Source organism: Psammomys obesus, unplaced genomic scaffold, assembly GCF_907164565.1.
Source record: "Psammomys obesus unplaced genomic scaffold, mPsaObe1.curated_primary_1811, whole genome shotgun sequence".
Classification (NCBI taxonomy): Eukaryota; Metazoa; Chordata; class Mammalia; order Rodentia; family Muridae; genus Psammomys; species Psammomys obesus.
Genome location: NW_026585895.1, coordinates 48,054,593 through 48,079,285, shown reverse-complemented (window position 1 = coordinate 48,079,285; position 24,693 = coordinate 48,054,593). Strand labels below are relative to the sequence as shown.

General features: G+C 47.0%; 1 protein-coding gene and 1 non-coding gene across 3 annotated transcripts in view; one reads left to right on the top strand and one right to left on the bottom strand.

The window, feature by feature from the left end:
• Stxbp1 (syntaxin binding protein 1) overlaps nt 1-24,693 on the bottom strand; it is a 59,358-nt gene that overhangs the window by 23,737 nt on the left and 10,928 nt on the right. For both annotated transcript variants that reach the window (XM_055600000.1, XM_055600002.1), the window contains exons 2-9: nt 11,166-11,215; nt 9,462-9,543; nt 7,693-7,769; nt 6,457-6,535; nt 5,349-5,452; nt 2,890-3,038; nt 1,362-1,446; nt 450-580 (exon numbers count right to left, since the gene is read on the bottom strand). In XM_055600000.1, the coding sequence (XP_055455975.1) occupies nt 450-580; nt 1,362-1,446; nt 2,890-3,038; nt 5,349-5,452; nt 6,457-6,535; nt 7,693-7,769; nt 9,462-9,543; nt 11,166-11,215 (757 nt within the window). The remainder of the gene's footprint in view (nt 1-449; nt 581-1,361; nt 1,447-2,889; nt 3,039-5,348; nt 5,453-6,456; nt 6,536-7,692; nt 7,770-9,461; nt 9,544-11,165; nt 11,216-24,693) is intronic.
• Nucleotides 18,531-18,658, top strand: LOC129671831 (small nucleolar RNA SNORA31). Its single transcript, XR_008719419.1, has one exon. It is a non-coding gene; the product is annotated as a small nucleolar RNA SNORA31 (small nucleolar RNA).

The following is a 24,693-nucleotide window of genomic DNA, read 5'->3' as shown; positions in this document are numbered from 1 at the left end:
TTTGGGGGCCTGGAGAAATGGCTCAATGGATAAAGCACTTGCCACAAGAGTTTGAGGACAGGAGTTCAGACACCCAGAGCCCACATAAATGTAGGGCAGGCATGGTAACCACCTATGATCCAGCACTGGGATGGCAGAGACAAGGGGATGCCTGGGGTAATTGGAAAGGTAGACAGCAAAAACTGACAAGCTCTAGGGTCAGTGAAAGACCTTGCCTCATGAGGTAGAAAGTGATAAAAGATGACATCCAATATCAGTTATGGGCCTACCCTTGAGCACACACAAGCCCTCCCCCCAAATATGTATATCACGCATGACATGTATATATACTATACACACATGCAAAAAGAGAAAAATAAAAAAATCACAAAAACATCCTTTTTCTTAGTCAGAGGAATTCCAGTTGCCTGCAGAGCTAGTCATTGTGGACCCCGTCACTTAATACTTACTTGTAAACGTCATTTTCAATAGGTAGCAGGTCATAACTCATGGCCTGAAAAGTCAATTCATGAAGCACAGGGGAGCTGGGGTCAAAGCCACGATCCAGGATCAGGAGCTGGGACCGTGCCTTGTCAGGACCCTGGCAAGACACAGGAAGATGCTTCAGAAACCACCCAACCAACTATCGGAGCCTCTTTGCAGTAGGAAGAGAGCTCTGGGGAGCAATCCCACCAAAACAGCAATGGGCGCCATGCCGGCTGCTTGACAAGCGCTCCAGCAATTCCAGGTGAGGCACCGGTCTATTAGGGGCCTTCTCACAGCTGGGGCCAAAGGAAACTTGGGCAACAGAACACCGGTTCATGACAAATACGGCGGCCAGCTGTTTGGAGCGCTGGACACTGAGGGGTACAATTACAAGTCCGCGGCACTAACGGAACAGCTCTGTCTAGGGAATCAGCTAGGGTCTCACGATGCGACATAAGCACACACTCTGGCCACTGACTGAGCCCTAGCCCCCAGCTCTGTATCTTGATGGCAGCGCTGGGTACACGAACCCACGCATGTGTTAAAAGTGCACACAACTGTGCACACATGAAGTACACGCAAACCCCAGGCTGAGGTGTGAAGTCTGCGCCACTGTCGACTTGCTGCCTGGCGAGTTCCCTGGACGTTCAGGGCTGAAGCTGGGAGTCCTAGCAAGCATGAACAAGCTGGCCACCCTAGCCACGTGGAGCTCCCTAGCCATGCGGAGCGTTTCTGCACCAGCCTGCCCCCGGGTCATGGGGCATGTCGCTGGAGACAGGAAGAGCAGCCCTCACATATGCTCGGTGAGCTGCGGGGCCATGCTGAGCCAGGGTCTTACTGACCCATAAACACAGCTTACTCAGACTGAGAACCCCGCGTGGTCTGGCCAGACTCACCTCCCCCATTGTTGGGTCATCAGCCTTATAAGCGTCCAGCTTGTCCTGGATCAGCTGAGCCAGCAAGGCATTGTCCTTGTATTCCCTGACAAAAGGAGAAAGGCAGAGGGTGAGCCACCTGTGCACTCAAGTAATGTGCCAAGTGCAAGGGCCTCCAGGCAGCACACAGGGCACGGAAGGAGGACGGGAGGTGGGGGCATGGGCTATATTAGGATTTTTACAGTAGGAATGTACCCACGGATATGAGGCATGGTGGCACTAGGAGGGTGAGGAGGGCCAGCCACCGCGAGTTTAAGGCCAGTTTGGCCTACACAGTAAGATACCATCTCAAAAGTAAACAAACAAATAATACGTTACATATGTACTTTAAAGAGGAAAATGAAATACGCAGCTCAGTGCCCAGCCCATAAATGATCTTTCTCGTTCCTTCATTAGCCTACATAGAAGCAGTATCTATAGTTTGGTTTTTCAAAACTGGTTTTCTCTGTGTAGCTTTGGCTGTCCTGGAAACTCTGTAGACCAGACTGGCGTCAAACTCAGGGACCTACCTACTTCTGCCTCCCGAGTGCTGGGATTAAAGACATGCACCAACATGTCCAACACTAAATCTTTTTTGAAGATTCAAAGACTAGGGACTAGAGAGATGGATCAGCAGTTAAGAGCACTGGCTGCTCTCCCAGAGAACCTGGGTTCAATTCCCAGCACCCACGTGGCAGCTCACAACTCCAGTCCCAGGGGATCTGACAACCTCACACAGACATACGTGTGAGGTTGTCTAACTCCAGTTAGACAACTGGAGTCTAACTCCAGTCCCAGGGGATCTGACAACCTCACACAGACATACGTGCAGGCAAAACACCAATGCACATAAAAACAAATCATTTTTTAAAAGATTTATTTATTTATTATGTATACAGAGTTCTGCCTGCATGTATACTGGCATGACAGAAGAGGCTACCAGATCTTACTATAGATGGTTATGAGCCACCATGTGGTTGCTGGGAATTGAACTCAGGACCTCTGGAAGAGTAGACAGTTCTCTTAACTTCTGAGCTATCTCTCTAGCTCCAAAACAAATCATTTAAAAAAATATCCAAAGACTGTGCCCTTCAGAAAGTTATCCACCTACCCCTAACCCCTCCCTCCTCTGGCACCCCTCTCTCTTTTATCTGAGAGCAATCTGGAACTCCTGATTTTCTGCCTCAGCCTCCCAAGTGTTGATATTACAGATGTGCCCACCATGCCTGAATTTGTATTTTTACTTTCAAAACTATCATTTACAAAGATGATGTTGGTTTGAAAATATTTCAAAGAGATTAAAAATTAGGAAATGTGGTTTGCAGTGGCACAGAAAATCATTGAAAGAGCTTATTTATTTATTATTTTGTGAAAATGTGTGTCGGGGCATGTGAGCCTGGCACATGAATGAGTCCAAAGACATCTCACCTTCCATCTTCTCATGGGTTCTAGGGACTGAACTCAGGTATTCGTGGGACACAAAAGATGCCATCCAGAGCAGCTTCCTTACCCCCGATACCGCACAGCTGGGTACTCCTTCAGGGTGGCACACAGGGTCGCAATCTGCTCTGCCAGGCGTTCCAGTATCGGATTCTTCATCTGAGCCTTGTGAGGGCTGTAGAAGCTTTGGAAGGAGTCAGCGGAGTCCAGGGAATACACCTAGGGGTAAAAAACAACCAAACAACCAAAACAAAACAAAACAAAACAAAACAAACACATCAGGGGACGTAAGGCCTAGTGAGCTGCTGGGGCATCCACCATCACCCTGGTGGCCAGGCACTTCAACTCTAAGTGACCATAACATCCCTGCTCCCAAGGAGTTTGTCGCTTAAGACAGACATTAAACACAATGGAAGTAAGATAAACTGCTAAGGAAAGAATGCCCTGGATGGCGTGGGGTGGGGGGTGGAAGGGGTGCCTGGACTCATGGGGGAGGGGGGTTCTAGGAGGTGAGGTGTTTACTGGCAGCAGCAGACTTCCGGGAGGAGGGAAGGGTGATGCTGAGGACCTTCGGGTGTGTGCACCTGGGGTGTCTGATGAGCAGTGCCAGAGGAGGTTACTGCAAAGTTCATAGGCCAATTTCAGTTTGCTTTCAATAAACAAAGGATGATCTGGAGATAGTGCCACAACTGTGGGCAAATAAGGGAGCTTTTTATAGGTTTAATAATATCCTGTCTTTGGCAAACTCTAAGTACTCTCCTCCTCCTATTCCTCCCACCTTGTTTTGTAAAGGGCTGTGGAAATTAGAATTCTCTCTTTAAGACGGAGTGCACCAACTCTCAGGTTCTCTCAAGTTCACACTTGGGTAAACTTCCTAGACCTCTTTTAAGAGTGATTTTTATTATTATTATTATTATTATTATTATTATTATTATTATTATTATTGCTACTACTACTATTACCGAGACTGGCCCTTACTCTGTAGTTCAGGCCGACCTGAAACTCACCGCTTAGCCCAGGCTGGTCTTAGATTTGAGGTACTTCTCTGAGCTTAGAACCCTAAATGCTGGAATTACAAGGGTGAGACTATGTTTATGTTAAAAAGTGTTTATTTCCTTATTTTTGATGCAGGGTTTCTCTGGGCAGCCCTGGCTGTCCTGGAGCTCGGTCTGTAGATCAGGCTGGCCTCGAACTCACAGAGATCTGCCTGCCTCCTGCCTCCTAAGTGCTGGGATTAAAGGCATGCCACCAAGGCTGGCAAAGAAGTGACTTTTTTGTATAATTTATTTTTAGTTTACGTGCATTGCTATTTTGCCTGCATGTATGTCTGTGTGAGTGTGTCAGATCTTGGAGTTACAGACAGTTGTGAGCTGCCATGCGGGCTCTGGGAATTGAACCAGGTTCAGGACTTAGTGCTGTTAACCACTGATCCATCTCTCCCGCCCTGCAAAAGTGATTTTTAAAACTTACCACTTTCTCATTTTTTCTAAAAAATAATAATGTGGTTGTATATGCTAAAGCTGGATTTGTGTAACTTAGTGGTGGTGGGGTTCTCAGGGAATCGAATAAATAGATATACCACTCCAGCAAGAGACAGGCTTCAGGGCAAGCAAAAAGGCATTGAGTCAGCTCTGACTGCCCATGCTGTAGATACCTTTTTCTTTTCTTTTCTTTTCCTCTTCTCTCTCTCTCTCTCTCTTAAACACAGGGTCTCATGTAGCCCACTCTTACCTCAAACTGATTATATCCCTGAGGGTGACCCTGATCCCCCTGCCTCCATTCACCTCCCTGTGCTAGGAATACAGGCGTGGGCCACCACATTCAGTCTATAAATACCCAACTCAAGGCTTGTGCATTTGAGGCAAACACTCTAACAACTGGGCTACATCTAGCCCTCCCCAATAGGCTACTCTGTGGTTCTAGGAGCTGATCTATAATGATCCAGTATACATCTTTCATCACTCAGAATGGATACAAATCTGTGGCTGTTGATTCCTTTTGCTAGGAGAAAACATTTGGACAAGCCCTAAAAATACTCAAATATACTTCATATTTTCTTTCAATCAGCTTTACCTTTGTGGACCTAAAGCTTTATTTTCTCCACGGAGAGGACTTTGCTGTTGAAACCTTTGGGTGAGGGAGAATGAAGTACTAACAGCCGATGGTGGAGGTGACCATCTGTTCTCTCAGCACATGACAAGCTGGGGTTATTGCCAATAAAAACAGGCTCCTTTGCGGCAGATGGGCCCTCTGCTCTCTGCCCTTCCTCTTCTTCCCTCTTGTATGAACAGCTACTTTAGGTTATTCAAGGAGTCATTGAAGAGGAGTGAGCAATGACCAATGGTGACCACGGGCACAGTGACCAATAAAAAGTCAGTAAGAGCAGGTGAATGAGATGATGACATCAGGCAGATGGTGAGCCAGCCCATTTCCCTTAAATAAGCACCCACACAGAACATCACTTGGCAGTTCGGGCTGTGATCCTTCCCCTCCCAAACTCTGATGGAATAGCAATGAAACAAACCACACCTGGGACTCATAGGGGAGAAATGCAATGTTGATTTCCGTCAGCGTCTTGATGACTTTGGCTGCTCGGGATTTTACCAGCTCGTTAAACAGGGCATCTGGACATGCTACAAGAATGACAAAAGACAAGGGGGTTTCAGTCTGTCTGTCTGCCAGCTCAGTCAACAGCCATGATATCACTGCACCTTTCATTCCATGCAGACTTTTAAAAAGGCACCTAGTGATAAATTCATCCTGTCCTCAGATATCCAGCACCCTGAGGTACAGAAATGGAAAACTACCTGAAGGCCCTCGACACAGCAAACAGCAACAGACTGAGATACACAAGCTAATAAAAACTATTTTTTGATCCCAGGGAAAGGAGAGCAAACAGCAGAACTCATTAAGAAAGGGCGAGGAAGAAAGCATCACGTACCTGATGTGTTTATGAAAAAGAGACACGGGGCACCTGAGAGCACCTGAGGCCACTGGTGGGTCATGATGCCCTGCAGACCATGGGAACAGCTTGAGGTGCCAGGGGCATCTTACTGGTTGGTGGTCACCAGTGCTGTGCTCTCTGCTTCTTTTTCATCAGCAAGGGTATATTCCTTGCTACTCCCTTTCTGTATTGTCAGGGGTGACTGTGGGGTTACCCCAGGGATAAGATCGGGTGAGGCCTATACACTTTCTCTCTGGAGCTACTCCACTAACAGCTTATCCATACGCAAATCAGCACAACATCAGAAAGATGACTCTGGGAGAACTGGTTGGAACTGTTGTGGTCTGAAGACCTCACAGAAACAGCCCACAGGCTACAGAGACATCTGAACTGTATAATGAAGTACCACGGATGTTCTTCTCAGCAGGAAGCCCTCTGTTCTCAGAGGAGGAGCTTGGTGGGCTATTTTTCATCAGAAAAATTACTTCTTCTGGTAGAGTGTGTGTGTGTGTGCGCGCGCGTGTACACTTGTGCATGTGTGTCTTATACTGTCCATCTTCTGAAGAGAAGATCGTATAACTACAGTACAACCTACTTCTTCTGCTGCCCTGCCCTGCCCTGCCCTGCCTTGGGCTCAGTGGAGCTGTGAGGAAATGCTGCCCTGGGCACAGGAGCAGCTCGTGGGGCACTTACAGTCCGTGAAGAACACATGCGCAGCCCGATATTTAGCAGTTGGCGGGTCCTTAAAGTCACTGATGAGAGAGTGGACAGACTGTGAACAGGAAAAGGGGGGAGGCATTAATTTCAATTGTAGAAGCCAGTGCAGCTCATGTCTGACCGAATCCTCTGGTTTCACTGCACTGCAGCAAGGGTTTCTGACGTGTGACTCCAACACCCCTGTTTGATCATAGCCAGGCTCTGAGCACTCAGAGGCAGGGTTATTCCAGAACGAGGTTCACTACAAAATGACAGGGTCAGTGCCACTGGAACCTGGACCCACAAAACTGCTTAGTCCTTCCAGAAGACTCACACTGATGGCGCTCCGGCAGTTTAGCTAAGGACCTCACCTGAAAGCCAGTTTTTAAAAGTGAGAGCAACATGTGACAATCAGGGTTTTTTTTTTTTTTAATATAAAAGAGCCCTAAGGCTTCTATTGCTGTGCTAAAACACCATGACCAAAAGCAACTTGAAGGAGAAAGGATTTACTTCCTCTGCTCCCAGTTTTATAGCACTGTCACTGAGGGAAGTCAGGGCAGGACCCTGGAGACAGGAGCTGATGCCGAGGCCGTGGAGGAGTGCTGCTGACTGCCTTGCTCTCTTGCTCAGCTACTTTTAAAATACATACTATCGAGGACCACTTGGGCCTGGGCGTGGCACTGCCTACAATGGCTGGGCTCTCTCACATCGGTCATGCCCTACAGGCTTGCCTGGAGATCATCTGGTGGAGGCATTTTCTCAATTGAAGTTCCCCTAAAGTGTGTCAAGTTGACAAAACAAACAAACAAACGAACAAACAAAAACCAACCAAACAAAACACCTGGCAGCAGCTATCAGCCAAAAGGAAGGAGATGGTCCTTGTATGGATCTGATCTGAACCAAGACGGACAAATCTGAGTACAAGCTAGAGACTGAAGAAATAACCCCCAAAACACAACACTCCAAAGCCTGGAGGTAGCTCCACCTGGAGAGCATGGGGGGAAGTAGAATGCTGAGAGTGTCAGGGCGCCAGCACTGGCTTTCGACTCCGCACTGCTGCTGCATTTCCTGAGGCTCACTGCATGCACAAGGGCTGCCACCCTGCCTGCCTCTGACAACATGCTTCAACAGAGCAGTGTGCTAAATGCATGCTTAACCTAGAAATGTCAGGTGCTCTGTGCCGGAGCCTAAGCTCCAGGTCTCAGCCTGAGCAGCTAACACTGAGGGATTTACCTTCTCGGACGGGGTGATGAGGTACACAGCCTCCAGGCTGGGGAGCGGCTCTCTGCGCTTGTTGATGTCCTCCACAACTAGACAGAGACACGGCCCAGAGTTACTAAGAAAACTACAAGCCAGCCAGCCAGCCCTCAGACTAGCACAGACAAGACTACAGAGAGCCCCTGCCCCTTCTTTAAGCACCATGCTCCCTGGAAATGAAGCCTGAGATGTTAGAAATTTTGAAATCTTGCCATAGCAAATTCTGCACACTTCAGCTAACATCCTTTGACCTGTTTGGAGAAGGTTGCACTCTGCCAAGGACAGACCCTTTGCCCCTTCAGTCTCTTTTCATCTAAAGGACTCCCTAGAATTCCCTTCAAATTCCATGATGGGTTTATCTGTCAACAGCTGTCTTGAGCTGGAGATTCGGATCATGGTGTAGAACACTTGCCAGGCACACATGTGACCCAGGGTTCAACCTACAGCTCTGTGGACCAAACCAAGCAGGTGCTTTCCTGTGCATTCTTAATGAAGTGCTGCAAATACATTGTCCATGAGACTGCACTTCTTCCAAGAGCTCCAAGATGAAGTAAAGCCAGAGACTTTGTTTCACATTATTTTCTTTATAGACACGAGCTGGTAATGTAGACCAGGCTGGCCTTGAATTTAGGGTTCCTCCTGCCTCTGCCTCCTGAGTGCTGTATTATAGATGTGAGCCACCATACCAGGCTAGCCCACATGATTACATAGCCAGCACTTTACTGACTGAGCTATCTCCTCAGCCATTTTCTTCTATTGCTTCTATTTAACAGATTCAGTAGTGAAAGTGTTAGCAGTAAGTGGCTGCTTGTTTCCGTTGCGGTAAGATGCTGTAGGGGAACCATTCTACAACTCCTCCCCCTTTTTAACACAGCATCTCACTTGTAGCCCAGGCTGGGCCCAAACCTCACTATATAGCCCAGACTATTCTTGAATTTACGGTAATCTTGGTAATCTTCTTGACTCCTGAGTCTTGAAATTACAGGCATGTGCCACAGCATCTAATTAACCATTCTCCTTTTGTTTCTAATTGCTTTATATTTGTTTGCTTATTGTCTGAGTTAGTGTGTATGTGTGTATGTAACACATGGATGTCAAAGGAAAACCTATGGAAGTTGGTTCCCTCCTTCCACCATATGGGTAACAGGGGTCAAACTCAGGTTATCAGACTTGGCAGCAAATGTCCTTGCTCACCAAGCCGTACCATCGGCTCCAACCTTTCTACACTGGATGGGTGTTTTGACTGTTTCCATGTGGGCCTCCAGTGAGCAACAGTCTGTGTACACTCCTGTTCATGTTTGCTCAGCACTGAGCTGGTTCAGAATCCACATCTAACTCAGAGCCTGCTGGGTCACAAGGTGCGCACACCTTAAACTTTCTTGCATACTGCCAAGTACTTTTTGGAAGAGCTGAACCGACGGACATTCCCCTGAGCCAGTGAGGGTGCTGGGAATTGAACCTGGATCCTCTGAAAGAGTAGCATACACTTCCAACCAGCGAAGCATCTCTCCAGCCCCAGTCTTTCTTCTCTATCTAGCTCTTCTATTTGGCATTCCCTCAGCCTGCACTTAAGGAGCAACGAATGCTGCATTGCATGGGGGCTCCAACCAGGAACAGGCGCTTCAGGCGCCACAGGGGCTCACAGTCCCACCACACGGGCTGCTGGAAGCATCTAAAGTCACAGGGCAGTAATGGATAGGGAGGGGACAGCATGCTGCAAGGGAAGGCGACAGTGCCGTGCTCACTTGTGATCCCCTCGGTCATGATGTCTGTCATCTTGCAGCAGGAGGACAGCATCCTCATGCTTAACTGGTCCACCACCAGCACCTGGAAGAAAGAGAACAGCTCAGGGCTGCACCGTTCCTGCCCTCATTCTCTCACTGGCTTCCTGTAGGAGGCTTCCAAATGATTACTCAGAATAAACCAGGTGCGGTGGCACACGCCTGTAATCCCAGCACTCAGGCAGGCAGAGGCAGGTGGATCTCTGTGAGTTAGAGGCCAGCCTGGTCTATAAAGTGAGTCCAGAACAACCAAAGCTACACAGAGAAACACTGTCTCAAAAAACAAAACAAAACAAAACAAAAATTCTCAGAATGGAGAATGGGGGAGAAGCCATTCCCCATGGCCCATAGGCATGCTGGGATGCAAGCTTGCTTTTACTCCCCAAGTTCACCTAGACAATAGTGTTTATCCTCACTGACCTCATAAGCATTTATACAAAATGAAATAAGAAGAGGAGGGAGCCATGTACAGCACCAACACTCAGAGGCAGCCATTATCTGGGGTTACCTTCGAGTCACAACTTGCTCTCCTGAGAGACAGGCTAGAGTCCATACACATGGTGGTTCACGGGGCTCATGCAGCCCCCGTCAGGGTTTCCACCTTCACCAGCACACATCTCTGTCCAGACTAGAAGCACAAGAATGTTCCACACCTGCTGTGTTCACCTCATCTTTGTGTGTTCTTTCACCCCACAGTAGAAAGAGCCAACCGTGAAAACAAGACCTTTCCTTCTCCTTCATGAAAGAAAGCAGGAGGCCCCGAGCAGAGGACCCGCCGGAGCAGACAGCCCAATCAGAAAGCTTCTCCTGCTGCACAGCAGCCCCTTGGCTTCCTGAGGAGGCACATGGACATTCCCATGTCTACAAAGCCCTGCCTGATGGAAAAGGTGACAGAGAGACATGCCTATGCGTTCCCAGCAGATGGCCTCCCCTTGGGAACCTGTGAAAACCAAACAGCATGCCACAGGGCCAGAACTGGGCTCCCAATTAGCTACAAGGCTCAGGGAACCCAGCATGTGTGGGCTTTGATTCCAGGGAAATAGACAGTGTGGCCCCTTCACCAGCTCATGAGGAAGTTCCAAGAGAGTCCCAGCAGCTCCCAGCCAGAGCAATACCTACCTCAGAGAACCCTCACCTGCTAAGCCAGCTCACTGGGTCCATGTCCCGGAAGAGACTGGACATACACAATACACACAATGCTATACTCGGTCCTGGAAAAAGCTCTCATTTCTATCAAACACCCCCCACCCCTCCAACTCCACCTTTTTCCTCTTGTGTGTGTGTGTAGGTGGGAAGTATGTTTGCACATATGTGTTCATGTGTGTGTGAGGGAATGTACATGCTGATGTCAGGTGTCCTCTTCAATAGCTCTCCCTTTGCTTACAGGTCAGAGTCTCTCACTGACCCAGAACTCACTGATTCTGCTAGTGCGGTAAGCAGCATGCCCAGACAGCCAGGCCGTAGCTCCTGAGTGCTGGGATCACGAGCAGGTCACCATCCTGCCTAGCTTCCTTGTACAGCTGACAGGCTGCAAACTCTGGCCCTTGCTTCTGCACAGCGTGTGGCATGCTTCGTCCACTGAGCTGACTCCCCAACCCTTTACACACATTCCCACTTTTCTCATGCACATGAACTCACCTTTAGGGCCACAGACTGCTCTTTACTTACCTTCCACTCCCCCTTCTTCTTAACCTTCTTGATCACATCATGCATGATCTCTAAAATAGGAGGGAGGGAAGAGGAGAAGAGAGGGAAGGAGGGAGGGGAAGAAGGGGAGGGAGAGAGAAGAGAGAGAAGGTTACTGTAATTTCATAGTTCCCACATCTGCCTATTACACTAGGGCATCTTCCTAGACCTTGTGCTCCCTTCAGGCCTATAGTACAACCAATCTGTTCACAGAGCCACAATCACCCACCACCACAATTACCGCCACAGAGGCAGCTCTTTTCCTGTTTCCTTAACTCACTGGTTCACAGACATTTCGATCTCAGGTGTTCTTTATGCTTTTCAAAACAAAAGACCCCAGAGGTTGTCTATATGGGTGAATAACTATAGATATTATGAGTGAAACTGAGCCAGGCATGTGCACACATCTGTAATCTAAGAACTTGAAGGGCTAAGGTAGGCAAATTCTGAATTTGAGACCGGTCAGGGACATAGAGGTAGTAGATTGCTAGCCTGGACAATATAGGGAAATATTGCTTGAAAAACAAACAAACAAGAAAAAAAAAGACTCATTAACTGATTCATTTGAAATAATAATAATAATAAACCAGTGTATGTTAACATAAATAATATTTTAGTGAATGAACAGTAACTGTATTTTCCTTAATAAAAAATCTTAGAAATCTGAAATCTTATATCTTTGTAGCTCTCATTAATGTCTGGCTTCACAGAGGACAGCCGTCTGTCCCTTCTGCTTCTGGAGCCAATATGTCTGGAATCAGGTGACGTCTGGAAAGGGCTCAGAAGAGCATGAAAAGGAGGCCAATGACCTCATAACCTTCCTATGCAGACAGCTGTGATCCGAGTCCACCAACCCCCAGGATATTAGATTTGAGAACCACGGCTAAGTAAATAAAAGGCTCTGACCAGGCCTCAGGCCCAAGAGTCCCCCGCAACCTCTATAGTCAGGAGGAGCTTGAGGTCTTCTAAGCTCATTTGTGCCATGCTGTTATGTTGGCAGGCCAGTTCCTACAACACCACTGCTGCCCAGAGCAGCCACAGAGGCCTCACACATATCTGAACAGCCTGGAAGGCCCTGTAGGAAATACGACTTTTGCTGTTTTGAAAGGCAGGCCCTACATTATCCCGATGAGAAGGCTCAACGTATACTACATACCTGTATGGAAATAGCCTTATGTAACCCTGTTATAAAATCTTAAATAAATAAAATATAGAAATAAGATTAACACGGGAGAAATACTTCTACCTCCTGGGATTTAATTGTTCGTCGTAATTTTAGGGGATTGAATTTAGGGCCACACATATGCTAGGCAAGTGTTCTACCTGAGCTCCATCTCCAGGTAGCTCGCTAGGATTGTAAATGCCAGCATGGTAGTCCACAGCTTACTCAAAAACATTTCCAGTAGACACTTAATTTACTTATATTGCGATATGGTGAAAAACTGGTCAAAGTGACTGAGCAATTAGGTTATCCCTGTTATAGACTACTGTGTGCCCACTGGAAACGATGATATGGGGAAACATGCCCATGCCTTCACTCCCTCACTCAGTGAGCACTGCCGGGACCCACGGGGTATCAGATATTGCGCAGCACTGGAGGAGGAACACAGGCTCGGCCAGCTCATAGGCTCACGATGGGGGCCACTGCCTGATGAAAGCAGCACCCAAAGCTTCTCCTAACCACCCTGAAAAGAGTACGAGAGGAGCCAGGACACAGCACAAACAGGGATGCAGCGAGGCCATCCACAGGGAGTTGGGCCTGCTGGGAGGCGGCCACCAGATAGAAAAGAGAGGGACGCTAATAGAAGCCTGTAGTGGACAAAGAGAAGATACTTGACATTTGCTTGGGGCTTAAGAGGTGCGGGCTGAGGATGGAGGAAGACCAGACAAGTGCCCTGTGGTCCTTGGCAAAGGGTATGTTTTTCTTGGATGGGTGCTGTATAACCATGGAAGGCGGGGAGCTCACCTGCTGTGCTGTGGATGGAGATGGCAAGAAGTGGGCAGATGTGACACGTAAATACATAACAAAACCCCTGTACTAGACAGGAACGACACCCAGACAGAGATTACTAGAGGGCACAAAGAGAAGAGGGAAGAGGCATGGTCAGTAGCAGAATAAGTTTTATTTCGCCTTTTTAAAGAGTGAAATGTGGGGCTGGGGAAATAGCTCAGTGGTTAATAGCACTCAGTGGCTGCTCTTCCAGAGGACCTGGGTTCTATTCCCAGTCCCCACATGTTGGCTTACAACCATCTATAGCTCCAATTCCAGGGAATCAAACATCTCTTCTAGCCTCTTTGCGATTATATCAGGCAAAACACACATGCAAATAAGAGAATAAAAACTGTAAAAAGGAGGTAGAGGCAGAAGGATTTCTGTGAGTTCACAGCCAGCACTGTCTACGTAGTGAGTCCCAGGACAGCCAGGGCTATGTAGAGACACCCACCCTGTCTGGTGTGGCAGAGGGCTAAGGTGGATGAGAGCCATGGAGGCGGAGGTGTTGGTAGGCAGCTGTAGAAGAATGGTCTCAGCAGCAGTTACAAATTGGGAAGTTATATATAGGAGGGGCCTGGAAAGACGGGACTTAAGCTCAGCTCCCAATACTCACAATGGGCACCTCACAACCTCCAGTAACTCTAGCTCCAGCAGATCCACTGGTCTCCTGGCCACCTCAAGCACCTGCATGCACATGGTGCGTGTGCATGCATGCGAACACACACACACACACACACACACACACACACACACACACACACACACCACTAAAGTTCTGGAGAAATGGCTCCGCAGTGAGGAGAAGTGACTGCTCTTGCAGAAAGACTTGGAGTTTGATTCCCAGAACCCACACATGGCGACTCATAACTATCTATAACTCCAGTCCCAAGGGATCTGACATCTTCTGACCATTGTGGTCATTATATGCAAATGGTGCAAGAACACACATACAGGCAAAATACCCATACACATAAAATAAAAATAAAAGTTAAAAAATAAAATAACTAAAAACTAAAAAAATATAAGCCGGGTGGTGGTGGCACATGCCTATAATCCCAACACTCAGGAATCAGAGGCAAGTGGATCTCTGTGAGTTAGAAGCTAGCCTGGTCTACAGAATAAGTTCTAGGACAGCCAGGACTAAAACAGAGAAACCCTGTCTCAAAAACCAAAACCAAAACAACAACAACAAAACTTTAAAAATTATATATAAAGAAATAGGATATAAGAGTGGATAAAATCCATAACTATGACTGGGCAGTGGTGGCACACACCTTTAATCTCAGCACTCAGAGGCAGAGGCAGGCAGATCTCTGTGAGCTTGAGGCTAGCCTGGTCTACAGCGTAAGGTCTAGGATAGCCAGAACTACACACAGAGAAACCCTGGCTCAACCAAACCAAACCAAACCAAACAAACAACAACAACAAAAAAAAAAACAGAAACAACCAACCAACAAAACAAACAAAAACCCCCATAACTCAAGAGACATGAGCTTGGTGGACTTTGACAGGCTCTCATCAAGACAAGAATGGAGCCAGACTAGGGGAAGAGAGGAGGAGAGACCGGAGATGACCTTGACAATTCTTTTAGTAAGACTTGCTAAAAAGTAGAAGAGAACAAGTAAACTAAGAGAACAGAGATGAGAAAGCAAAGCAAGGTTTTGTTTGTTCTGAAAGATGTGAGAGATCGGAACATTTGGTGTGAGCAAAAGTAAATGATCCAACAGAGTGGGGGGAGGGAGGGCCTGACCTGGGAAAACTGGGCTGAGACAGCAGGACCCTGTGACAGTGTGAGGAGTGCTGGAGGTGGCATCAGCAAGGGCAGGGGCGGTGGCAAGTAAGCAGTGCTAGCGGAAGATTGGAAAAAAGAAGAAACTGCACCTTCCCAGAGATCTGGGAAGTGAATTTCCACACTTTAGCACTTCTGGACGGTTCTAAAGCTAATTTGAGGTTTGTGGCCCCCACTTGAAGTGAAACCAGGAAGCCTGGATTTTTATTTTATTTTTTTGAGACTCACTACGCAGTCCAGGTCGACCTCAAATATTCAATGTTTCTGCCTTAGTCTCGTGAGTGCTGAGATTACAGGGCTCCTTTACACCTGGCTTTCCCTCCACCTTTATGGCATTCTAGGGATGGGATTCAGGTCAGGCCCACCCAACCACCTCTTCAGCCCTACAACTGTGTTATTTTTTTCCTGTTTTTCTGTTTATTTTTGTTTTGTTTTGTTTTAAGTAAATGAAATCACAAAGCTACATCTAGGGCACTAGAATTCTACCTATTTCATTGCAGGCTCTCATGTCAATGTTTCAAATACAAATACAACCAGTTTTTGCTGTAGTTTAGCGGTCTCAAACCTATTTATTCTCTCTGTGCATTAGCTCCTTCTATCTGGGAATACCTGAGTTCCTGTGGGACTCTTGGGTTTTTTAATTAATTTTGTTTTGTTTTTTTTTTTTCAAGACAGGGCTGAACTGAAACTCACTCTGTAGACCAGGCCGGTCTCAAAATCACAGGTATCCACCTGCCTCTGCCTTCCAAGTGCTAGGATTAAAGGCGTATGCCACCACCACCCGGCTACTATTTTTTATTTTTTGAGGTTTATAATTACATCATTTCCCCCTTCATTTTCCTCCCTCCAAACCCTCCCAAATGTCCTTCATTGCTTTGCTGAAACTCATGGGCTCTTTTTTCTTTAATGCTGTACCTGCTTTGTAAAAGCACATGCAAACTGGAAAACAGAGCAAAACGGTATCTGTGTGAGACAAAATGACTAGCTTTAACTACCAGTATGTCCCAAGGTTGTTCCATGCTTCTACCAGCAAAAAGCAAAACAAAACCAGAGAAGAGAACCCAGTGCTCTGAAGCACTCCGGGGAGGGCTGCCTCCGCCTTTCTTTGCAGTCTTCTGTTGGACTGTGGAGAGGCACATCAAAGCACAGGTGTCCTGGGCTTCTGTTAAAGTCAGCTGAATTCCTTTTCCAAACGCAGAACAGCCTCAGCTGGCTGTAGACTCTCCCGCTGATCCCAGTCTCCTACCACCACCGAAAGCTGTGTTTCCCTGTGCTGCGCTGGTGCTCGAAAGAGACGGAGCAAGCGCTCCGCCACTGAGCTACAGACAGTCCAGCCCTTCTGCTTTACCTGGGCTTAACAGATGCCTGCGGCTGAATATATCTTTTGCTAACAAAAATTTAAATGCAGTGAAAAATACTGCTCAAGAGACATTTAGAATGGGGACTGTGGAGGCACGATGAGAAAAATTGAGCCGAGCACAAGTGTTCACGGCATACCTAACTAGCGCGCTGCAGCCTTCCAACAGCCTTATTTCCTTCCCCAAATCCTCAGAGCATATATTTGTCCTGGGTATTATTAACAGCCAATCCTAGCCCTGCCCTACATTCTTTAATCCAATACCAAAAAGGAAACGTGGATTACAGCCCATTTTAGCCCGGAGAATCAAGTGGCCGGGGCTATTTTCTAGCATATAATCCCATGTCATTCCCTCTACTTTGCAGCTCTTCTCTATGGAGAGAGACCACAAGCCTCCAAGAACTGGTCAAGTGCTCAGCAAAAGTGTTGTTTCCACCATCCACCTCAGGCCACACAAGCACAAAGACCTGAGTTTGACCCTAGTATCCACATACAGAGCCAGACAAGTAATCCAAGTGCTGGAAAGGCAGACAGGATTCCTGGGACTTGCTGGCCAGGCAGCCTTGCTTAAGTGAACCCAAGTCCCAGTCAGAGCCCATCTCAGAAAGCAAGATGGTCGGCTCTGGAGGAATGACACCCAATACTGTTCTCTGATGTATGCACACAATGATCTGGGGTGTGTTTAGGAGGAAGCAGTGTTCAGGCAGGAAAGCAGCCGCCCTGGTCTCTAAGGCAGCAGGACTGGATGACAACTCCCACAGGCCCAGTTCACCTTCAAACATGCTGGCGCCCTTCCCATCTGGTATCTTCATTCCCTCCCCATCCGACATCTGAGATAACATGACCATTTGGCAAAATGCCCACAGAACGCTATCGCAGATGAGTGGAGTTCTGTGAGTGAGGTGAACAGTGATCTACGGTGGGCCTGGAAGCTGAAGGAGGTCATCAGCCCAGGGCGTCTCCATTCTCACACAGCCCCAGTGTTCAGAAGACCCAGTCCAAAGGCCACAGTTTGAACAGAGGCCTCAGAGGTCTTCCCACAGGGCCTGCTGGGGACACCTGCCTTTACTCTGAAAGGATAATACAGGTAAACTGTGCAAACCAGATGGATCAGGAAATTCTTCTCTTAGCCCTCACACAAATGCAGTGAGGACTATGATGTTATATAAATGTAGAGACACAAGCAATGCTCCATGGGAGCAGTCGCCATCTTAGAATTTCTCTGTCCTGGTGACAGACCCAGGATCCTATATATGACAAACCTATGCTCCACCACCAAAGTGTGTACCCCTGATGAAGTTCGCTGTGGGCTGGGCAGTGGTGGTGCACTCCTTTAATCCCAGCACTCAGGAGGCAGAGGCAGGTGGATCTCTCTGAGTTTGAGGTCACCCTGGTCTACAGATTGAGTTCTAGGACAGCCAGGGCTACACAGAGAAACCCTGCCTTGGGGAGGGGAAGTTCACTGTGGGGGCTCAGCAGGTGAAGATGCTATACTCTTTCATTAATAGACACTTAAGTTAGTACCATATCTTGTGAATTGTGAATTATGCTGCAATAAACAGATACACAGGTACCTCTGTAGCATGTTGACTTAAATTCCTTAAGTATTATAGATTTCTTATTAATAATTTTAGCATTTAAAAATGCTGTGTCAGCCAGGCAGTGGTGGTGCACATCTTTAATCCCTGCACTCTGGATGCAAAAGCAGGCAGATATCTGGGAGTTCCAGACCAGCCTAGTCTACAGAGGGAGTTCTAGGACAGCCAGGGATACACAGAAACCCTGTCTTGAAAAATCAAATAAATGAATAAATATTTTAAAAGTTTTTCAAATCCAAGGCCAGCTAGGCATGGGAAGGCAGGGGCAGAAGATCTGTGAGTTTGAGGTCAGCCAGGGCTTCATAATGAGACCCTGCCTCAAAAAAAAAAAAAAAAAAAAAACAAAAAACAACAAAAAACACAAGGAAGTCTCAGATTCTTGGCAACATAGTGAGCCCAAAGCCAGTCTAGGCTAAGTAAGACCCTGTCTCAAAAAAAAAAAAAAAAAAAAAAAAAGATAAAAAGTCAGGTGTGGTGATGCATACCTTTGTTGCCAGTGCTTGGGAGGTAGAGGCAGGCAGATCTATGTGAGTTCCAGGCCAGCACGGTTTATATAATAAGACTGTCTGAATGAATGAATGAATGAATGAATGAATGAATGAATGAATATCTGCATGCACTGATAGCCCTAGAGCAGTTTGTCGTTGTTCTTCTAGTCTGTTCTAGGGTGTAAAAGAAGTGTGCCCTGGGTGTTCTGCCTGGCCCTGTGGTGTCCAGACTGAATTGGCGAGTACGTCTATATGGTAGGAGGGTCACACGCTCAAGCTGGGAAAGCTCCTTATGTAATCTTGTTTTACAGAAACAAATTGGCGATTACTTTGCCTCCATCACATAACTAGCTGCTGCTTACCATCCAAAGGACTCCAGGAATTAAGACAAGCGGGACTGGCAGCACCCTGAGCTGTGTTTTGACCATGATTTATATGGAAGGAGGCATTAAAAAAAAAAAAGACATGTCATATGGGTTGTCTAAAAATAAAGTGCATTAAGCTCACTTGCAGGAATAAAGAAAGAGATAATGCAGACTTCTGGGCTGCCACACAGAGCCTTCAGCTGACAGGTCCCCCAGCTCACCTTACCAAACAGCATGAAGCTAAGACTTTTATTTACTACTTACATCTAAACTGTCCTTTGCAGACGTAGGAGAGACCAAAAGAAAGACCACAAAGCACCAGCCACAGGGCAAGAGCAGGATGCCTGACTCTGTAACTGCTCAGCGGCTACCGCCTGGCCCATTTAAGCTCGATTCTGGGGTGGCAGGGGCTTGATTAGAGGAAAGAACGGGGCCCAAGGGTTTGAAGCTGGGTTGATGATGGTTTGGTTACACTGATGAACACACCCAGAAGCCGCATAAGACTCAGATGCCCAAGGTTACGACATCCACAACAAGGTTAAGACATGGCTGCCTGCCTGCAGCTGGGGGAAGGTGCACGGCATCGAGCTGCCAATCAGATACCACAGTCAGGGAAGATTTCACTTCCTCTTTCCAGATGATCCTCCTTGTGTTTTCCCATGTTTTGTGAGGTTGAAAGCCAAAAGGTCAAGAAGCTAGCTTCTCTCAGGCTGTCAACATGGGGGACATCCTCGGGGACTATAGAGGCCATACTCCCTTTGCATGGATGTGGCTCTAGCTTCAGAAATCAGCACCAAAATAATAACAGACACAACAATAAATAAAAAGGGTTACTGTGTTCTTCCTAAAGTCCACTAAACATGGTGTTTCTCAGATAAAAGGAGATGGCAGGAGCAGCAAAGACTAAACAATTTCCATTTCTTAAAGCCTTAGTTTTTTTGATACTCTGAGCAACAACAACAAAAGAGTCTATTAGGTAGGGGGAGGGGGTGCGTACCTGTAATCCTATTTACTTAGCAGGTTGAGGCAGGAGGATTACAAGTTCAAGGCCTACCAGGCAAGTTACTCCAAGTCCAAGTCTCAACATTCAAAGGAAGGCAGGGCAGCTCAGTGGCAAGCGCTTGCCAAGTATTCATGAGACCCCAGGTTTAATCCCTAGTATGTCACCAACAGAAAAAAAGAAAGGAAGGAAGGAGGGAAGGAGGGAGGGAGGGAAGGAGGGAGGGAGGGAATGAGGGAAGGAAGGAAGGTCAGTGAATGACTGATGAGGGAGGCAGCTTATATCTGAAAGAGATGCTGCCCTCCCCTGCAGACCACTCTCCAGGGAGTGCTTATGTACTAATTCCCCATTTGGTCTCTAGTCTGAAAGCACTTCTCTATGAACCACTGAGTTTCTCTTACTACAGACCCTGTGATAAGCAGTAAGTCTGTGTACCATGGGACCCAAGACATGGCCAACAGTCACATTGATAGAGGTGGCATCTAATGTTTCCCAGTTACATTTCTTCCCAGAGACCAGCATTAAGCGGAAAGCCCACTCTGAAGAGAGGGCAATGCCATGGAGTGCTTCCTGGGGTCTTGGGAATCCAGAGCTGACTGGGCAGTCCAGAAACGGGAATACCTGAGACTTTTTTGAGTGCCCTGGTGAGCTAAGATACCCTGGCCCCCTGGCCCTCCCATCCCAGCAAGGACTGAAAGTCCCTCTGGAACCTTCAATCCCTACCACACTGACATGAAAGAAAAGCCTCAGGGAAGCTTCTAAAGGCAGGAAATGGCTTCCCACCAGAAACAAGCACACAGAAAGGTCCAGGAGGAGTTTCAGAAGGAGTCTTCCTTTTCCCAAACCCATACAATTGATTACAATAAGATGCTGGGGGGAAAAAGTTGAGGGGAACCGTGGCCCAGTGGTTAAGAGCGTTTGCTGCTCTTGCAGAGGACCCAGGTTTGATTCCCACACGGTGATGGTTCATCCTTGTTTGCAACTCTAGTTCCAGGGGATCTGAAACTCTCTCCTAACCTTTGCAAGCACCAAACACACATGTGGTGCACAGATATACAGGCAAAACACCCATACACATAAAACAAAATAATAAATAAATCTAAAAATATCTTTTAAAGATTAAAAAAATTTCTCAGGAAAAAGGAAATATCCTATTTGGGTTCGGGCTCAGGATCAAGCACAGGAAAAAGGTGGGGCTTCCGAAAGAGAAGAAAGCTGACAGGCCAAGAGAAGGACAGATGCTAGCTTCCACTGAGTATGCAGAGCAAGTGGCTTTTCCGGCTTACAGGGCTCCTTTTGCCTCCTGTATCTGCGTCCTTCCTTAGCTTCGATGTTTTGCTTCCTGTTTCTAGTTCCCTCACCTGCCAGCATCATTTTACCTTTCCTTTCTTTTGGGCTATTTTTTTTTTTTTCGTTAGACAAGATTTTTTCTGTGTAACCTTGGCTATCCTGGACTCACTTTGTAGACCAGGCTGGCCTCCAACTCACAGAGATTCCTTTGGGCTCATAATCTTCAAAGCTGAGAACAGCTAAAACTGCTTTTCCTGCACATGTCTTCTTCCAGAATAAACTGTTCGAATGAGGTTTTGCTGTATTTCTTCTTTCCCTATAAGACATTTGTAAATGCTGGGCTTGGTGGGAAGGGAAACAAGACCTGGAGTTCATAGCAATCTTTGGCTACATAGTGAGTTCAGGAACCCTGTCTCCAAAAACCCAGGAGAGGAAGACCAAACAACTTGTTATTGTTTTGCTTATGAGTATCTCACTATGTTGTTCTGACTGGCCTGGAACTCCCAGAGATCTGCCTGCCCCTGCCTCCCAAATGCTGGGTTTCAAGGTGTGTACCACCATGCTCCCCACAAACAACATTTTTTTTTCAAAGCTCCTATACAGATGTTTTATTGTTCTTTCCTTTTTGAAATGACAGGAGGCAGCTCTCTCTGGCTCTATATGAACTGTATTTACTTCCCCAGGTACCTAGGCAGGATGGGATGTGCTGCTGGAGCATGCAGTGAAGGCTGGGTGCTGGGGTGGTCTTGGCTTCCCTTAACTGAGCAATGGAAGGTAGCGTTGGATGCATGGTGAAGTCTCCACACTGTAACTGCGTTAAGGCTCTATGCACAAGACCACTTTGTTGAATATGCACCCTGGAGTCTGGGAGGCTAGTCATCGTGAGATTGCTGGATTTGGACTATCACAAATACTTGGTGTGTGTGTGGGGGTGTTTTCGTCTTGTTTTTTAGAAACGAAGTGCTCAATCTACAGCACTTTCTGGCTTGGAACTCCCTACATACACCAGGCTGTCCTCAAATTTGCAGAGCTCCATGCCTCTGCCTCCCATGTGCTAAGATTAAAGTCATGCCCCCACACTGGGCCTGAATATTTGTTTTTAACCTGTAGCCAAGCTCTTGTTTACTGACTACATAATCAGCACTAAAATGCTGAGATTTATGACTGCTTATATCAGTGAGGAAGAAAAAAACTAATGGCCCAAAGAGCCTGTCAATTGCTCTTAAGAAGTAGGGTGTGGAGTATCCCCGCCTACTGATGGTTACTGTCCTTCCCAGAATTCAGTTCTCCTAACTGATGTCTCATTTCACAGTCTGTTGTCTGCTTTTCTATAGTAGAAATACTAGCTGCTTTGCACCCATGGAAGCTAAGTCCATCGGTCCTGTCTCAGCAATGAGGGCGGTAAACACTAGCAAACTGAACACAGAACCTTGGAGGCTTTAGGAGCTGCCAGCACAAAATGCCCATAGAACTTAAAAGGAGAGGGGCATGAGGCATGTGGGCAGGCTGTGTGTGAGAAGTGGTTACACTCTGGGTACCCTTTTACCACTGCCCATGGCTGGACAATCACACACCAACATGGCAGAACAGTGGTGCTTCCCCTTGGTTGGAAGACCCAAGACAGTGTGAGTATGGGCCTCTGTTGCTGGTCTTTGCTACTTTGTGGGTTCTTCTTTTTCCTACCCTTATTCCCCTCTCCCCGTTTTACCCCTATCACTAGATAGGAGAGATAGAAGGATAGAGGGGGAGATAGAGAGATCTCTGAATCTAACTTCGTTCTTCCTGTTTCTTCTTCGAGCATAACTAATAACAAACCACAACCAATCCCCCTGAACTACCAACCACACCAACCCACCTACTGGGGCTCTAGCATTTACATACCTTCTGAAAATTTCCTAGCACAATGACAGCAACTATTCGCAGCTGGCAAAACCATGCCTCAGCTAGAACACGAGGCAAAATCAATAGTCTGCTGCAAAGCAGTCCCATAACCCCATACCTGTGGTTAAAAACAAAACCATATTCTTATACATTTCTGTATTTTTTTTTTAAGGAACCAAAATTCCAGAATTCTCAGTACAGGTCTCAACTCAGTATTGTAGGAACAAATGATGTCCATACAAACATGTCAAGAATCATCTTCCTGACAAGCATGGTGGCGCACACCTTTGATCCCAGCACTCGGGAGGCAGAGGCAGGCAGATCTGTGAGTCTAAGGCCAGCCTGGTCTACAGAGCAAGTTCCAGGACAGCCAGAGCTATGCAGAGAAACCCTGTCTAAGGGAAAAAGAAAAGAAGAAAATCCCTTCCTACCCCCAGTCCCCAGTCTTTTCCACCTACTCAATTTCCAGAATTCCTGTCACTAGACTTGTGGTCTCAGGTAGGAGGACATTTCTTGGGGACTTTCAGTCTAAGGAGAAAAGACATTTTTGGGGTTCCTCAGCAACACATCCAATTCAGGCTGAACGCTCCAACTGCTGTCTGTGTCTCCCACTCTTAATCACAGGCAGACATCACAGTTTGCTGAACATCTGAGGGAAAATTCTTGCATGAAAAACAGACACTAAAACAAATAAAAAGAAAGAAATTGAGATGGCGTGTGTGTGTATGTGCGTGTGTTTAGTTTAAAGAGGAATACATAAAAATTACTGCATCCGTGAAACAAGGCTTGGGAGTCATAAAAAAACTATTTTGGAATTTTGATAAGAGTATGACAGTAGGAACAAAAACTTAAGTAGAAAAACAGAATGATAAATTTGAGGAACTTTGAGTAAATCTCGAAAACACTTTAGTAAAAGCCAGATAAATAACTGGAAAGAAAAGAAAGTCTGAGCCCCTTGAGGTGTAACACACAAATGGCAGAAGTTCAATGGAGAGGGGAGGCACCAAGGAAGCTATTGAGGGTGCTTTCCCGACACACGCTGAGAATACCTAAGGAAAGCTAACCATGAAAGTCTTGAAGGCATGACTGCTTCCTTTTCAGACCCCAAGGCAGCACCCGCCTTTATGCCCAAACAAGGTGAGCCTGTAGGCCAAGTCGTTTTTTAAACATTTATTTACTTACGCATTTAGTGCGTGTTGCGTTCATGCCACAGCGCACGTGTTTATTTGGGCTTAGTCGCCAGCACTCTTACATGCTGAGTAATTACAAAGGCTTGAAGGCCTATGTTGAAAGACCATGTGGGTCATGACTCCAAATCAGAGCAGACCTCTGCATAGCTCCCATGCTTCGTTTTTCTCCTGAGAAGAGGGGGGCTTGTCGCTTGCCTCAGAAGTCACCTCAGAAGACATCGCCAGACTTGGTCACTCCCTACTCCTGAAAAGCGCCCACACCTGTAAGTTCTTGCTTCTCCTCAGGCTGCCGGGCTGTTCCTCCTGCCATTATAGGAAGACCATAAGGCCCTGTGAGAAAATCCACCCCTGCATCTAAGCTCAGTGCAAGCTGCCTTTCTGCCCAATGCTGCAGTCCTCCTGGCTCTTGCTTGTCCTTGTGGGTCTATGCTGGCATGGAACACAAGTAGAGTGCTGTCTGTCCCTGAAAGTCACAAAGAAGAAAAAGGCCTGGTGAGGTGATTCACCTGAAAGACAGAACACTGAATCCCTGCTCTGGGTAAGAGTCCAGACTGGGGGT